This window comes from Sceloporus occidentalis, unplaced genomic scaffold (assembly GCF_023333645.1).
Source record: "Sceloporus occidentalis isolate IW3139 unplaced genomic scaffold, rSceOcc1.0.p SCAF_28, whole genome shotgun sequence".
Lineage (NCBI taxonomy): Eukaryota > Metazoa > Chordata > Lepidosauria > Squamata > Phrynosomatidae > Sceloporus > Sceloporus occidentalis.
In genome coordinates, this window is record NW_028317008.1 from 13118638 (window position 1) to 13135000 (window position 16363).

Genomic DNA, 16363 nt, shown 5'->3' on the forward strand with positions numbered 1-16363 from the left:
TATGGGTACACCAATTGAGAAAAGGGAAATTAGGGAGAGAGACATAGCAAAAACATGAAAAATATTTTGGTCCTGCAAATGTATATCTTAAGATAGTTTGAATTACGTGGACTTATGTCTGGTTTTGAACTTTAATAACTGACCTTGCAACTACATAAATACCGTTCATGTATTATATTAAAAATATACTTAAATATGAAAATACCAATCACAGTAAAAAAAAAAAATCATACATCAACATATTCAGTATGATCATAGTAAATTCTGTGTGATTCACTTCTTGCCCCAAAAATGTTCCTTTCTTTTCTGTGCGCGCTCCAATACCTGTGATGCCAGAGAGCTTGAAGCTGCAGATCTGGCGGAGATCTGAGAAAGTCTGTCATCTGTCAAAATAGACGCAAAAATCAGTGATAAGACCAACCTTAAAAAAATTAATCCAACTGGTTTGTTTGAGTTTGTTCTGTGTAAAAAAAAAAAATACCCTGTGTCTGCTTTGACTGCTGCTGCATTGGTTTATGACATCTAATCTTCTTATTGCCAGATACTAGCTAACCTGGACCCCCTACTTTAACCAATAACTCATTCCAAATGAAACATTTATAAAGAACCCAGAAATGAAAGCTGCCATTTTTTGCTACCTCAAAATCATGTGCCCAAATATTAATTAATTGCAAACTTGCATTGTTTGTCATCAGGAAACCAAGAGATCAAGGGAAAACACAGTATATATATATAATAATAATATATATAATAAAAGAAACCCTAATGATGTCATGGTAACATCATCAGGGGGTAGCCTCTACCACAAAAAAAATCCCCAATTTTTGCTTGATATTATGCATCCATACCTTCAATTTCACAATCATCGCTCACTGGAATTTTATAATAGTTGGGTTTTCCAAAATCTCCTGAAAGACATTTTTGTTTAATTTGACATGGTTAAAAAAGTAATAAAGAAAAATAGAGATGCTCCCAGTAGTCTCTGGACCTCAAAATTATTTAGGAAGAATGAAGTAAAGGTATAAAGCAAATTTAACTGTTGCTGCTTCAGTAAATTCTAATCAGACAGAACTAGTACATCTAAAAATGTTTTTAGCCTCACTTTTACATAGGTTTGGAAATAAATGGTTCATCAAGTTATTTAATTTAACCCATCTGTTGAATTTTAACAATGGTTACAGTAACATAGAAGACAGCACTTTACCAAAGGAAATTAAAACACACGAAGCACAAAGCACACAGGGTTCCATTGCTTTTAGAGAAACAGTCCTCATTTAAACACATGTTCAGTCAACCTACTATAATATTTTAAATTTTTACCATTATGTTGAAACTCTGGGTCCCTTAGTGCACCATGTATGCAACAAGATGGATTCCTTTGCTGAGGTAAGGAAACAAAAGGCCTCTGTACTGGCGATCTTTCCATCGGATACGAAAAAACCGGAGTCAACGTCTTTTCAATTTCTGGCCATTGCTCCTTCCTCAATGGTATTGGATCTACTGTCTTGATACCAGCAGTTGGTGGAGAACTTGCAGACAGTGCCCCATTCTGGCAAAAGAAACATGTTAAAAATTATAAAAATAAAATTTTGTATTATTACATCTTGAAACATCACCAATGACTGCATTAAGTAATTAATAGTAATCATGAGATAAAATATTTTATTTCAGCTCGCTGTATAATTAAAAAACTATGATCAACAGATGGCCTACAAATCAATCAGCTCAAAAAACAAAGAAATCCCTCACTACCTGCAAATATCAGTTCTAGATCAATAACCACATTCAAACATGAATCTTATTTGTTTCCCACCCTCAGGTGTGCATTCATAGAATACAATTTCTATGGAGAGAAAAAATGTAATACTAAGAGAAAAAATAAAGATCCATCAGTTGCATCAAAAGCTTTTGCATTTCCAATCTTGTGTTTTTATCTTAAGCAGTTATTTATGCTAAGAGTTTGCATTACCTTATTAGGCAAGCTTTTAAGGTGCTCCTTGGAGATGGATTTAATTGAAGAACAGTGCTCATTGGAATCACCTTTCTTTTTCTTATCGGGAGTATGAATGAAAGGTTTTTTTGGGGATACCAACAAAGCCCCACCTATAACAAAAAAAGAAAACATTAGGACATTACCCACCCTTTATTGTATTTTCAAAGTAAATTTCCGGCAGAAGCACGGAATCACAAAGCACAGTAGAGCAAATTTGAAGCTTTATCTGACTGTGCATATAGCAGTAGATTGAGAGGAGCAAGGGTATGTGCTGACACAAATCTCCATCATCTGTTCCACTCGAGGATACAAGATACAGAGATCTTCAACGGAATACCTCTCACCCTATCGTACCAGCACAGATGAGTTCCCTTCTGAAAGGCAAGATAGAGGAGGTTTGGGAGCTTACTTCTATAACTTAATCCTTTGTCCGGGGAAAGGGGGGCTTTAAGACGTTTAAACAGAGACTAGGACACAGGAACCATACATCAGATTTAGAGCCTGAAACTTTGTCAAGTCGGTAAGTAGTAAAAAAGTGTAAATACTTATAGAAGAGTTTGGAAAACACAGATGACCACAAATCATGAAGGGTTATTAATTCAGCTCATGATAAATGTTTCACTTGATCGGCCAAAAATGGCTAGTAAAATGTAACAGAGATGTCACTTAAGAAATGGGGCAGTCGACAGGAGAGTTGTGGTTTTAATTCCCTAACCACTAGTAATTATGAAGGGCCAACACTGGCAGGTTTCTCCAGCAAGAAGGGCTGACCATGTATAAAGCATAATCTGGTACATAAGACGATCTTGGAGAAATCTCACTGATTTAACTACACATTAAACAGGGCCAGTTAAGCTGTTCCTGAAGCGGAAGATCACTCGGCTGGACCTTCATAATTTATAGTGAAATCACGTAGTGGATACATAACTCTCCATTTGACTCTCCCTTTAGTGAATAAACCTCAATATCAAGTATCAGTATGGAGAACACCCAAGTAAATCGACCTATATATATTTGATGTGCATATAATGCCCTCTCACCATATAAATTAACAAGTAACAAGATAACGAGCAAAAGCATCTTCTAAATGCTGCAAAGTTTTATTGGAAAACAAACCCCTTCTAAGAAACATTTCAACAACACAAAGCAAATGCTGAAAAACAAACAAACATACACTACGCGTTTGCAACATGGTATCATCAGGATGTTTTTACCTGAAGCTGGAGTAGTCAGATCATGATGTGTCCGCTGGACTACTCCAAACGATCTTAGTTTAGGGGTTGGAAGTCTGCCACCAACTTCAGAACCAACTGAGGCAGCTTCAGAACTATCTTCTGATGGATTTCTTTTTGTTATTTTGTCCCTGTCACAGAAAAAGAAACATCAGTTACTATAACTAAGGACAGCTGGCAACTGGGTGAGAATACAGAAGGCAAAATAGACATCATGATTGACATTAAAACAGTAGACATTAGCTTCTTAGAATAATAGCATCTGGAAACATAATACATTACAGAAAAACATTAATTGAAAGAAACATCCCAAACAACTGCCCTTCATGATAATTTTTTGGCACTAATAATTAACTCCCCGCCTTTTTTATTTCTCTATATTTTTGAGTTCTTGCCCTTTTATTATTTCCACTTCACTTACCCCCATGTCCTTTTTCATTCAGTGTTAGGGGTAAAGGAGAAACATGCAACAATACATTGTGTATGTGGTAAACAAAACCAGTTGCATTGGGAGGCATTGATAGTGGATAAGGTTGTACATTAGTTCTATCTCGATATATGAAACAATACTTTCTACAATTTTAAAATTAGAATTTAGTGAGGAAAAAATGCAGGTCTGGGAAAAAAAATGGGTAGAGGAATCAGTTTTAGTGTTCAATATAATTTTATTTCCATCAAGCTTCTTTGCTGTAAATCTTTCCGTCATAAGAAACTAGTAAACCTAGCAAAAAAAAAAAAAAAATTCTTTAAAACGCTAAGCAGAGTTTTGAGGCTAAAAAGCCTGTTCCACTACGTGTTCTGGTGAGTAATGTTAAGCTCACCTCTTCCTGCTGAGTCACAAATTTACCTACTGCTATACTATTCACCAACTGGCAAATGTCAACAATCAGGGGAAAAAAAAAAAAGGTCACGAAGATCACCATAGAAAATCACAAAAATATTATGGAATGTCCCGTCTGTTACATAGTGTTATGTAATGTTGTAGGAAAGATTAACGGCTCGTTTGTTCAATTATTCAGTTTTAAAAAGTACATAGCAGGCGGCACATACATTCCGAAAGTTATGATGTGTAGCAACAGATCCTACAAATAGCCAGTATTTATGTGAAAGGGCATATCATTTTATGTGATCAATCTAATTTTATTAAAGGTTTTAACAGGAACAAACAAAATATTAGAAGACTAAAGTAAGCAGGGAAATAGGAATTTACTTAGTAAAAAAAAATATTGATCTTTGCAATTAGAATAATGAGGAAGATGTATAAATACTGGTGTTATAGCTTGGCCTAATTTTTGCCTGCATATCTGTATGCTATTCAAAGAAAACGTTGATGAGAGTACCGGTGTCTATGGTGAAACAGTTACATTGTGAAAATATAAAAAATATAAATACTCCCCTTCCTAGTATATTCCCACAGCTGCAGCCCTAAACAACACTCTCCTGATGCTGACGTCCAAAAAACTATATCCACCTAGGGATGCTCACAATAAACACAGAAGCAAGGGGAAAAAAACGAAAATAATAGTGCAGCTCAGAGTGTTTCTGTGATTTTCAGGCTTATCTCAAAATGTTGTCCTTTTTTTCCCCTTTCTTCACGCAGATCACTAAGAATTGAGATAAGCCTGAAAACCAATTATTGAAGTGAAAATACTTCACTTTTGTGTTTATTGCTGCACTATTATTTTCGTTTTTGTTTTTTTCCCTTGCTCTGTGTTTATTGTACACGAGCGCCCCTAGGTGGATATAATATATCTGAATGTTATGCAGAAATCTGGCCAAATGGTTTTAAATATTGAAATAAATAGAGATACAATATTTATTTCTTATCCTAAAGAACAATGTTTTATTATTAAACATAGATTTTATTTTATTTCAAATGTTTTCATCACAGTTCATAAACAGCCAAGGTAGCAGTTATAGAGGTTCCAAGAGCAATGTTGATGTATTAAGAACTGCATGTATTTTCCCAGTAATTGACTGAATTCTTAACCAAAAGCAGGCCAATCATTTTGATTTCTTTTATGGGATTAATAATTTCCTTTAGAAGTTCAAACAATTTTTGTCACATCTGGACTATATTTTTGACATACAAGTACTATCAGTAGGTTGTGGTAATATAATATAAATAATACCCTTCTGCTGCTCTTTCTTCTATGGGCTGAGGATCCTCATCCTTGTTCTCCTCGAAATATTGCACCTCCTTCGTACCTGGAGGTTTCTCCGCTACTTCCAATGTTGCTGCTTCTTGTATTGGATCTGTATCCTGATCTTGATCCCAAACTAATCTTCTTCTGACAGGGAGGGTAGAAGCATCTGAGATCTCAGCATTCCCAGTGTTGGATGCAGGTTTTAATTTTATTGGCGAGTCATTAAGTTTTGCATTCTTAGATGAGGTCTTCAATCTAGAAATTCAATAAAACAGAATAAGTAGGAAGGCTTAGCCGTGTTGTGTTAATGAACAGACTTCTGCATTAACTGCTCACATAATGTGATCTGATCTACATCTAAGTCACAAGTGTAGAGAAACACAATGTACTCACAAACAATGATAATCTTTCATGTCTTTATTGAACACACCCACTAAACATTCACAGTGCTCACGGAAAAAGTTAGTGAACCCCTTTACTTTTAATGAACTTTGGACCATTCTTCCTCATAGAACTGCTTAAATGTAGCCATATTCCTAGGATATCTTGTGTGAACAGCTCTCTTGAGGTTATTTCACAGCACCTCTAAGGGGTTAAGGTCAAGGCATTGACTGGGCCATTCCAAAATGCTTTTTTTTTTTTTTTTTTTTTAAACCATTCTGTAGTAGATTCTAAACATTGATGTTTAGGGTTGTTGTGCTTCTGCATTACAAAACTTCTACTGAGCTTCACCTAGCAGATTGCCACCCTGACCTTATTCTGTATGACACCTTGATAAATTTATAATCTACTTCTATAACATTATCAACTATGTTTCCTAATTCTACTCACTACTTTGTTTATTGAATATGAGACATATCCTCATATAGGACCTCATCAAGTCTTTCATTAGAAAAAGAAAAGATTAGAAATGTTACCATATACTTTCTGTGGGGAAATGCATTACTTTGAACGTATAACAGGAGAGTGGAATCCTGCAGCCCTACTTATAAACACAACGGCTGTGAAACAGTAGGACTGAAGTTGTAAAAGCATGAAGGAGTAAAATAGTATGACAGATTTATAATTATAAATTAATAAATCAATTACATTTATCTGACAAACACTTGAATTATTGAGCATTGTTTCCTCATCATCCAAATAATAACTGCCATGTTGAACATACCCAGCAAGATCAAGAGCCTTAATGTTACTGCTGAAATGTCCCTCACTGCTAGAGTTAGATGACACATCCCAGAGTCTGTTGCTGGCAGAAAGTATCTGATTTAGATGTTCCCGTGAGAAATGAGTTCCCTGAGAACGATGCTTATAATACTCAGCTTTATTGTGAAGCTCCCTCACCTGAACAAAAGAAGAAAAAGGATATTTAGCATCCATAACATGTAACATTTTGGTCATGAAGTTGCCATCTGGAATATATTATACGTGTGAAACATTGGATACCATTAAAAGAATAGAACTAGACGTGTAAATAAACAGATTTTTGGCCATAGTGTTATAAGTGACAAGCAAATTCACATGCAAATTCATAACGTAACAGCAGAGGCATATAGCAATATACACAAATACAAAGCTTAAATAAGCAAGACACTTTAAAAGAAAGCGCACATTACGAGTACCGTATTTGCTCGATTATAAGACCTCAAATAGAGGTCTGACTACGAGACTAAGATCCAGATCCCCCGCAGCGCTGCAGGGGACCTGGACCCTCCTGTCTGGTAACCTCAGCTGCTGCCAGAACTTCCATCAGGGCTTCTATTACCGAGCACCAGCGAAATTGCGGGCAGCAGCCTCCAGAAATGCCTTTTAACCCCCTATATGCCACTCTGCCTCTTGAAATGCCTTATACCCCCCTATATGCCACCCTGCCCCATGATATGACTTTTAACCCCCTATATGACAGAGTGGCATATAGGGGTAAAAGGTATTTCTGGAGGCAGAGTGGCATATAGGTGGTTAAAAGGCATATCATGGGGAAGAGTGGCAAGCCTGGGGCAGATGTGCAGAACTGGGGGCAGGTTGGTGAATAAAAGGAAATAAAAACAAAAAAAAAAATATATTTTTCTCAATTATGGCTTTTATTAAATATGAAAAAAAACGTTTATACATTAATTAATATTTACTAGTAAAACTTTTTTCCTATAGGGTAGTCTCATATTCAGGGTTTTTCTTTTTTCCTAAATTAATATTCAGGGGGGGTCGTCTTATAATCAGGGTCATCTTATAATTGAGCATATACGGTATAATATAAAAACAGATTTGAGAGTTCTCTGAAACAAACCTCAGCAACCCACATGGTGTCTATACTGACATGAGAACCCTAAAAAGAGGAACACAGAGTAATATGAAATGTATTTAATTGACGTGTCGAACATGAACAGAGAGAACAAATTTAACTATTCTGCAAATAACATCAGCAATATAGTCAAGTATACTGTGTGAACAGTTTTAGAAAGCTGAAGAAAATGTGTGTGGCAATTTATTATGTTTACATAAATTATTAAAATGTATGCTATTATATTTTATAATCTATGTCCAAATGTGTGTTTTGTGGCTCATAATAATAAATGATTAATATCTACAAAAAATGTAAATGCTTAAGAATGAGGTTTAAATCCCAGGTTGCAAAATCTGCAATATCCATTTGTTCTACATAGGCATGCCACTCTGGCAGATGGCTTTCTATTAGTTACCGGTACCATAATATAAACCATTATGTCACTGTTCAAATTACAGCCTTGCATGTTTTTAATTAACTTGCCTATCTAAAGACAATTATTTTACACATATATTCAAATAAATATATTTAATATGTGGGCCATATAATTTATTTAAGTTATTTAAGCAAATGCAACAAACTACAAAAAAGTGTGACCAGTAATGTAATAGAAAAGAAAAAAAATAAGAAGAACATTACTCTTTTTTCTGATCTGTTTCTGTCTGTTTAATACAGAAATAACACACTGAGTTATATTTATGATGATGTTTACTTTAACTTATGCTGCCATCTACTGCTCTTATAAGTGTATGCAGGTGCAAACACTGACACAACACAGCTTATAACTCTATGCCATTACATTCTGGGAAGGTGTGTGTTTTGTAGTCACATTTAATGTGCAATCACATTTAAGGTTGTGTTGCCTGAAAGGCATATTAGCAAACATATGGTAACATTCAGATCTTTTTTGGGGGAGACTGAATTCTGTTTTAGGAGTCTGCATTTTAACCTATACAATTTGGCAGATCAACTAACTACCTGTAAAGCATACGAGATAGGCCATCTAACCTATCTCGCTTGCCTATTTTTTTTTTTACAAGCTACTATAAAATATTAGAGTTGATCTGCCACTTTTCCCAAACACTACAATTTACATTTTATATTAAACTCCCACCGTAAAGGAGAAGTCCCAATAAAAACAGTCATGTAATAAGTACACTCATGTAGTTTAACTTCAAATTTATCTCATTTTGTTCCAATAAACTTCAGTTTATCTGCAGCTATGGAGGCTGCCATTATTGTCAGTCATTTGATATTTGGGCTGTTTTTCACCGATAAAATAATACACAGAGCTCACCCTTTATGGTAATACTAAAAATGTTTATCCAATGAAATAGAGGACTGCATCGGGATGTGGGTCCCTTGGATCACGTGGATGCCGCAGGAGCCGTAAAAAAAATTGTGGGTGCGGGCTGTCTTTCGGGTGTTGCGGACGGTCAGACAATGTACCTGCAGGTCCCAAAAATCCCATGCACTCCCGCAAGGCTGCCTTCGCGTTGCTCACACACAGCGTCTCTTCTCTTGTTCTGCCCAGGAACCCAGCGGTCACGTAAATTTAAGTCATATGACTCTGCTCTGTTCCGGCAGGACAAGAGAAGAGACACTGTGTGCAAGCAACACGAAGGCAGCCTTGCGGGAGTGCGTGGGAAATCTCCAGTTCAGGTAAGGGGGTGGGGGAGTTTGTATGAACGAGTATGCGTGATTGAGGGAATGAATGAGTATCTGTGAATGAGGGAATTAATGTTTGTGAATGATGTTTGGGGGAGCGGGCATCATTGGACACATATGTTGTGGGAGCGGAACACACACATTGCGGGAGTGGGCGGTAATGGTCAGAAATTCAGTGGGAGCGGGAGGGAGCAGGATTAAGAAAACAGTCCCGGGCAGGGTTCTACAATGAAACCCCTATCCTCCATAGATTTCAATTATTCAAGACAAGCTTTGACATAAATCATCAGCTCAATGTGGTTGTTGAGTGGGAAAGGTGATCCACATAACTCACAACAATGGCAGCCTCAAGGTCTGCAGAAAAAGGACGTTTATTCGAACAAACCAAAATAACGTTTTGTTCAATGCTAAACTTAATTACTGTAAATATCTTTACATATTTTTTAATATATTTTTAAAGGATCTATCTATCCACCATCCTCTCAGTGAAGTAATACTATCTTATGGTACATCATAACCTCTGGTGTTTTCTAGTTTTGGAATATAACTGAATAAAGGAGCCAATAACAAACAGTCACTTACTTGGTCAAGCATTTCTTTCTGAGCTCTCACCCAAGCTCCATCTTTATATTCATACTCAGATGGGGACAGAAAATTGGCAGAATACTCAGTTTTTGCTTTCCTAAGGTAAATATTAAAACATAATTTAATGAAACAGAAAAAGGGAACCATTCATATCCTAACTGATTCTAAGGGGTAACATGTAAAGGGAAGTCCATTTAAGTGTAGGTGACACAAAGTATTAACACATTTCTTCAATCAATTAAGAAAGTGTATAAATGATCAAAATGGCCCCACCAAAAAGATCCCAACAGTATTCTCAGAATACACAAAAGTAAACATTTAAAAAGTGTTTTTATTTGTTGTCCCAAACAAGATTTAAGGAGCTGAACAGTGTATTTTTACTAGAGGGAAACCCCCCTACATAGTAAATAAGAAGTGCACAATACTGCCTCTTGGGGGGAAACTTTCAGAAACTAATCATAGAAAGAGTTTGCATAGACCTCTTTCAAGAAGACATTATCTAAAGTACTGTTACAATAAAGCATGACATACCTATAGCCTTTAGAAGGAAGATTAAGCTTTTCAACAAGCCTCTGTTTAAGCATTTGTCTTTGAACTACTTGATTTTGCTCACTTTCCGTTTTCTCCAACTTAGGAGAATTGGATATGGCATCATTTGTCTTTTTCTTTTTATCCTAAAAACGGGAAAAAAATAGATAAAACATAAAACTGAATGTTGCTATTATTTAATGCATGTTCTTTGGATTTAAGTACTTAATGTGTTAAGGACCAGGCTGTTTTTTTCTTTTTGTACCCTTCGTGACCAAGGCTGTTTTAACAATTTGGCGGTACTCGTGTTTAGCTGGAATTTTCTACCCAAAGTTTTTATGGTTTTTTTGGAAGTTATAGGGCAATAAATAGGGTTTTGCTATTTCAAAGCATTTTTTTTTCAAATCTGGTAAACCTGTCCCCTGTTTGGGACATCTTTGAAGGCGGTCAGTTCACTTTACCCCATCAAATCATATATTTTTGAAAACTAGACACCCCAGAGGATTTCAAAAGCTTGTATTTTAAGCCTTTCCATGCACTTTTTCTACTAGCAGCCTTTGCCTAAATTTGTGGAAGTTTCCCCCCCACGTACACACAAATTGTACTTCGGGTATGTATTTATAGCTCCTGGTATAGATCACTGTCAAACACCCCATTATATGTGCAACAACATCCCTCCAAGTACAGTGATACCACCCATGCATAGGTTTGTTGAGTGGTTTGGGTGGCTAAAAGACCACATTTAGGAGGAGTGCATTTTTGAATTTAGAGTTTTACCATCTGGTTATGCTGCACCCCATGTCCTATTTGGAACAATTTTGAACCAGTTCAATACAAACCATACATTTTTTTAAACTAGACACTTCATGTGTATTTGAAATGCTAGTATTTTAACTCTTTCCATGCCAAGATCTTTGGAAAGATACATCGTTAGTTTTAGCCTTTGCTCATAAAAATAAACTTTTTATTTTTTTATATTTTACTAAGCACATTGTGATAAGAAAGCTAAGCTCCATTGACTTGCATGGTTGAATGCAGTATCTGTATTCAACCTGCAGGGTTCTCAGCCCAACCCAGAGTTCTCAGGAGGGTCTGGAGAGACCCTCTTGGAAACGTGTTTATTTTTTTTTTTTTAAGGGCGCTTTTTCCCCTTAATGGTTGCTTGAACCCAGAGTTAAAGCAGAAAAATAATTCATTTAATTTTTTTTGTGCAATTAATATACAATGTCCTGTGGATAGGGCAGTGTAATTATTTGTCTTTGTGGTAAAAATCCATTACTATAAGTGGAAATAAAAATGCTGTTTAGAGGAGGATGAGAAAAGTGTATGTGCTCTGGTTTAGATAACTGATCACTTACTTTTCTCTTAGGAGCGTGGTGTTCTGGTTCATATTCAGGAACATATTTTTCCTCCCAGCTTTTTCTCAATTTAGGTCCTTTGGCAGGTGGCAAACCTTTATATTGACTATTATATTCTGTCTGTGTTCTGGCTGCCTTAACCTTAAATGGGGGTATGGTGCTATTTTTATTATAAATGACCTGCAACAGGATGAAAACCAAATCAAAATAAATCAACTAAACAGTAAAATGTATGTATGCTGAACATCTGAATTTTTCCCAGAGCCTCATCACATATATCATGACCAGAAGGTGGTTTGGAGAAGGCAGGTGAGTAAAGGGGGTATGACAGAAATGTCTAAACAATTAAGAGAGACACAAAATCGCTTATGGTGTCTGCGTGCAGAGTATACAAACAAGGTAAGTAGAAATATCATGTACACTTAAACTTAGATTAAATCTTTAACATTTATTTATGCTGCCAAGTTTTCTGCCATACAAGACTATTATCAGGGCAAAAATAAATTCTATAGGCAATTATAGAGGTGAACCTGGGAGCCAAAAGGCTCAGAGTCCCAGGTGATCCCAGGGGAAGTTACAAATGCCATAAAAGACTGGTAGGGTCACTTCTATAATTGCCTATAGAATTTATAACTGCCATGATAAGGGCCTTTTATGGCCAAACGATTGGCAGGTTAAATAAATATTACAATTATTTAGTCTGATTTTGAGTGTGCATGGTATTTCTACATATATTGTTTGTATGACTAAATTGGGGTGCTAAGTCTCCTCATACCATCTGTATCACTCAGATTTTTTTTCTTTTCTGATGATGAGCACCACCAAATTAATTTGTGTGCTGAGTTTAAGCCTGCAAATTTGAGACATCAAACAACACAAACGCAAATATGGCGTGAAGATCCCTTAAATATAATATCTACAGGCAACATATAACTTTTTTAAAATACGTCAGAATTTCTAAAAATACAGAAATATCTCGACTCTAATTTTATAATCAAGCAATGTCATTACCTGCTCTGCAGCAAGTATTGGAGAATTTTCTACAGGGCTTTTCATATCAAACTGCCTTCTGTATTCAGACATTTTCAGAGATGGCTGTGATGGGACTATGTTCAAACCAGCTTTTCTTTGAAGAACCCTGTGAAACTTTAAATAAATTATTTTATTAAAATTGTTCTTTTTTTTTTTTAACTTTGCTATGAACTTCCAGAAATAAAAAAATGTGTAGAAATGTATATCGCCACCAACAAGAAACAGCCAACGCTATATTGTGAAAGAACATGAATTAAGTAAATAAAAAGGTACACATAAATCCTGTTTTAAGGGTACAGATTAACATAGTCCATCTATATAAATCAGGGGGAACACACTTGTGATAATGAGGTGGATATTCACTGCCACACTTTACATTTTTATGCTCATGTAGTGCACAGCCAGGCATATCGAGCTGGTGGCTGCACACTGCAGCTGTTGGGTGAGTATGGGGTGCTGCTGGCCAGTCCCCCGCCAGACATTTGCCTTGTGAGCCAAATGCCAAGTCTGGGCCTAGAAGTCACAATGACCGCAAAATGTTTTTAAAGGACAAACAAATCACTTTAGTCAAATATATGGAATTCTTCTGAAGCTGAAGTATGAATGCCAGTGAGTTGATGCTATTTACAGCAAATATGTTTCAGATCTTAACCACCTAAGCTATAGTTTCTGGTACATGTGACATGGCTTATTAATGCATACGTGACATAAACATGCATTAGATTAATAGATTAAGATAGTTAAGAGAATTCATTCTTACCCCACGTGCTTCTGTCTTGGGACTTGCTTTTGACATGTCTTTGTTATCTTCTGCCAGACTGACTTGTAACTCTTTCCCTTTAACATTGTTAATTGTAGACAATTCTTTGGATGGTACAGAGGTAGAGCTGGGTCGTTTGATTAATCGTGGTGCATCGGGAGTATGCATTTCCTCTTCACCCTTTAGATCTTCTTCCGCATCAATGTGTAAACCAATTTTATTAGCACATTTACCATCATTTTCTGCTTCCGCTTCTTTCCATTGAAAAGATTTTGAAATTTGTGAGTTGTAGTATGGCACTCGTCGTTTCGCCGTAAAGCAAGGCTCTTTAGTAATACCTTAAGAGAGATTCGTGAAAATAAGAGAATCATGAAAACATATTGAAGTATATTCATTTATCATATATAAGACACATTAAATAGGTATCATATCGATGGAGGTTAGCTCAGAAATTAGGAACAAATTGCCCTAGCTTGTTTTAAAATGACATATACATAAAATGTAATAAACACAGCAATTATTTTTAATTGAACGAAGGGTTGTTGTGGGACTGTTTTAAAACATACCAAGTTCATCGGAACGGAGGCCTGCCCATCTAGAGAGCAGTGTCGGATCTTGATTGGAGACTTCTGATACCTTCCATTTGAAGTTCCTGTCATATTCTGATAAACCCTTTATTTAAAGCACATGTAACAAAAGAAGAAATTTAATTAATCGCTTACATTGACTAAAATAAACATATGGATCTTGATTATAATTGGTTATTTTTAGAACTTTTTGACACATTAGTAAACTTGCAAGGGGAAGACTAAAATTCCGGTGGTTTACAAAGAGACTTTACAGGGCCACCAGTGTATGTGGACATTCTTGTAATCCATAAGCAGGGTTCGGGGTGCCTCCATTAAAACCTTCGGTGCAACGGAGACTACCAAACCTTTCCCCATCTGGGAGTCTTAATGCGGGGAAACAAAGTTATTTCACGACACTAAGACGCAACTAGTGTGTGAGGCCTGCAAGGGAACAGAAGAGCTGTCCTGAGCCAAGGTAGGGGTAAAAAAGTGTGTGTGTTTCTTACCCTGTGTTAGTATGTATGCTACTAAGTATCTGTTGACATGTCAATGTGTTTGTTTTAGTATGTAGGTGTGTTAAGCATATTAGCTTGTGTGTAATTATCATTGGGGAAAAAAGTGGCTCATGCATTTTTTTGGTTGGATCCTAGAACCAAACCAGATTTGTTGACCTCTGCCATTAGTAAATAGGGGTTTATTCACTAAAGAAGTACTTTGCAGGAGAGATGAAGTTTCATCTTATGTACCTTACGAGCTTTTGCTCCAAGAATAACTGGTGGCCCTGCATAAAACATATTTAAATCAGCAGAATTTCTTTAAAGTCAGCTCACTGATTGAACTATGCATCATGCAGGGCCAGCTCACCATGTGTTTTTTCAGAGATTTGCCAGTGACTTATAATGCATAGAGAACGAATGCATTCACTTTAATGAATTAACTCCTAAGTGACATTTGGGTTAAACATCGATCACAAAGACATTAGGGGCTACCCCTGTCATTGTACCTCAAATGGAATACCCCTTTGCACTTTTAACATAGCCTAGTAGTTCTCATACAGTTCCAATGCTGATTCTAAGTATGTAAATAAGCGTTATAAAGAATAGCTCCAATCTGTTTTACCCCATGTTGTATACTGTTAACCCCAGGCAATCTACAAATGCTCACGTTCAATTATAATTTCTGTTCACTAGCATACAGCGCAGCTATACGAGATATTGTATTACATATTTGCCTGCCCCAGACCCCACACTTTCACTTCTTTAACAAATGTCTTAAAGGTACGATCATTGTACCGCGCAGTATTTAGTCATCACTGCCTTAGGTTGCAATGATAAAGACTATGAATACCTGTTTATAACGTTTATAATCAATAGTTACTTAGCACATTCCGTCATTCGCACCTTGAAACGGACCGGCATGATGTAGGAGCCCTTCTGACTTGTACGTGCGGCGGATTATGTGATGACCTTCTCGGCCCCTAACTGCTGCCTGTAAACACATACTGTTACCTTGGCAAAGCTGCAGCGGAGCGTCCATACCGCACTGCACATGCGCGCAAAAACGGCACTGACAGCGGCTAAGCCAATGAGAAGGCGGTGTGCAGCGTCCTCGCATTTCCGTTTACTCCGTGGAGTGTTGTGGTTTGTTCCCCATGTGAATAGAACGAGTGATGTGGCGGGTCGGATTACAGCACTGTGTGTTTGTAGTACATTGTTTTTCTTTTTTTGTGACCAGAACACAATGTTTCTTGGTTTATTCTCTGATATTCGCCTTTTCTAGGGGCTCAGTTAATTTGGCAAATATGAGTCCCTGACATTGTTCAGTATCACTTGTGGTAATGTTTATATAAGCAGGGAAAAAATGCAATAAAATTGTGTTAATGCATTCTTCTACTGCCTCATTAACCCCTTCAATCCCCTATAGACGTACCGGGACGTCTAGCCTTTCGTGCAGCGTCAGGAACACATCCCTGCCGCTGCACGGGAGAACAGGCTGTCGTTTGACAGCCTGGACCCCGCCCTGGCAGCAGAAGCCAGCGTCGCTGGCTTTCTGCTGCCCGATCTCCTGTAACAACTTGGTGTGTCATTAGCCTTGGGGGACTGAACCACATCCGGGTCAGTGACATTACTGCCGGATGTGCGACACTGGGGGGGAGAGAGAGAGAGAGAGAGAGAGAGAGAGAGAGTTCGTTTTGCAGAGCTGCAGTGCTTAGT

The 16363-nt window shown here is 36.9% G+C and overlaps 1 protein-coding gene across 1 annotated transcript; it reads right to left on the bottom strand.

The window, feature by feature from the left end:
* Window positions 1-273: 273 nt before the first annotated feature.
* On the bottom strand, window positions 274-15568 carry LOC149299845 (stabilizer of axonemal microtubules 6-like). Its single transcript, XM_089486125.1, has 13 exons — window positions 15551-15568; window positions 14148-14253; window positions 13582-13919; window positions 12801-12935; window positions 11790-11969; window positions 10435-10577; window positions 9901-10000; window positions 6538-6713; window positions 5358-5627; window positions 3208-3356; window positions 1970-2103; window positions 1321-1549; window positions 274-383 (listed from the first exon to the last, which is right to left on the bottom strand). The coding sequence occupies exons 1-13, from the start codon at window positions 15566-15568 to the stop codon at window positions 274-276; spliced, it is 2088 nt and encodes a 695-aa protein (XP_089342251.1).
* Window positions 15569-16363: the final 795 nt, after the last annotated feature.

What these genes read in the sequence shown, in the direction of transcription:
- LOC149299845 (XM_089486125.1), bottom strand. An exon ending in CCAAGACAGAAGCACGTGGG is followed by an intron (nt 12,936 to 13,581) that starts GTAAGAATGAAT and finishes ATTTATTTAAAG; the next exon opens with TTTCACAGGGTTCTTCAAAG. An exon ending in AGAAAGAAATGCTTGACCAA is followed by an intron (nt 6,714 to 9,900) that starts GTAAGTGACTGT and finishes TCTTTTGTTCAG; the next exon opens with GTGAGGGAGCTTCACAATAA.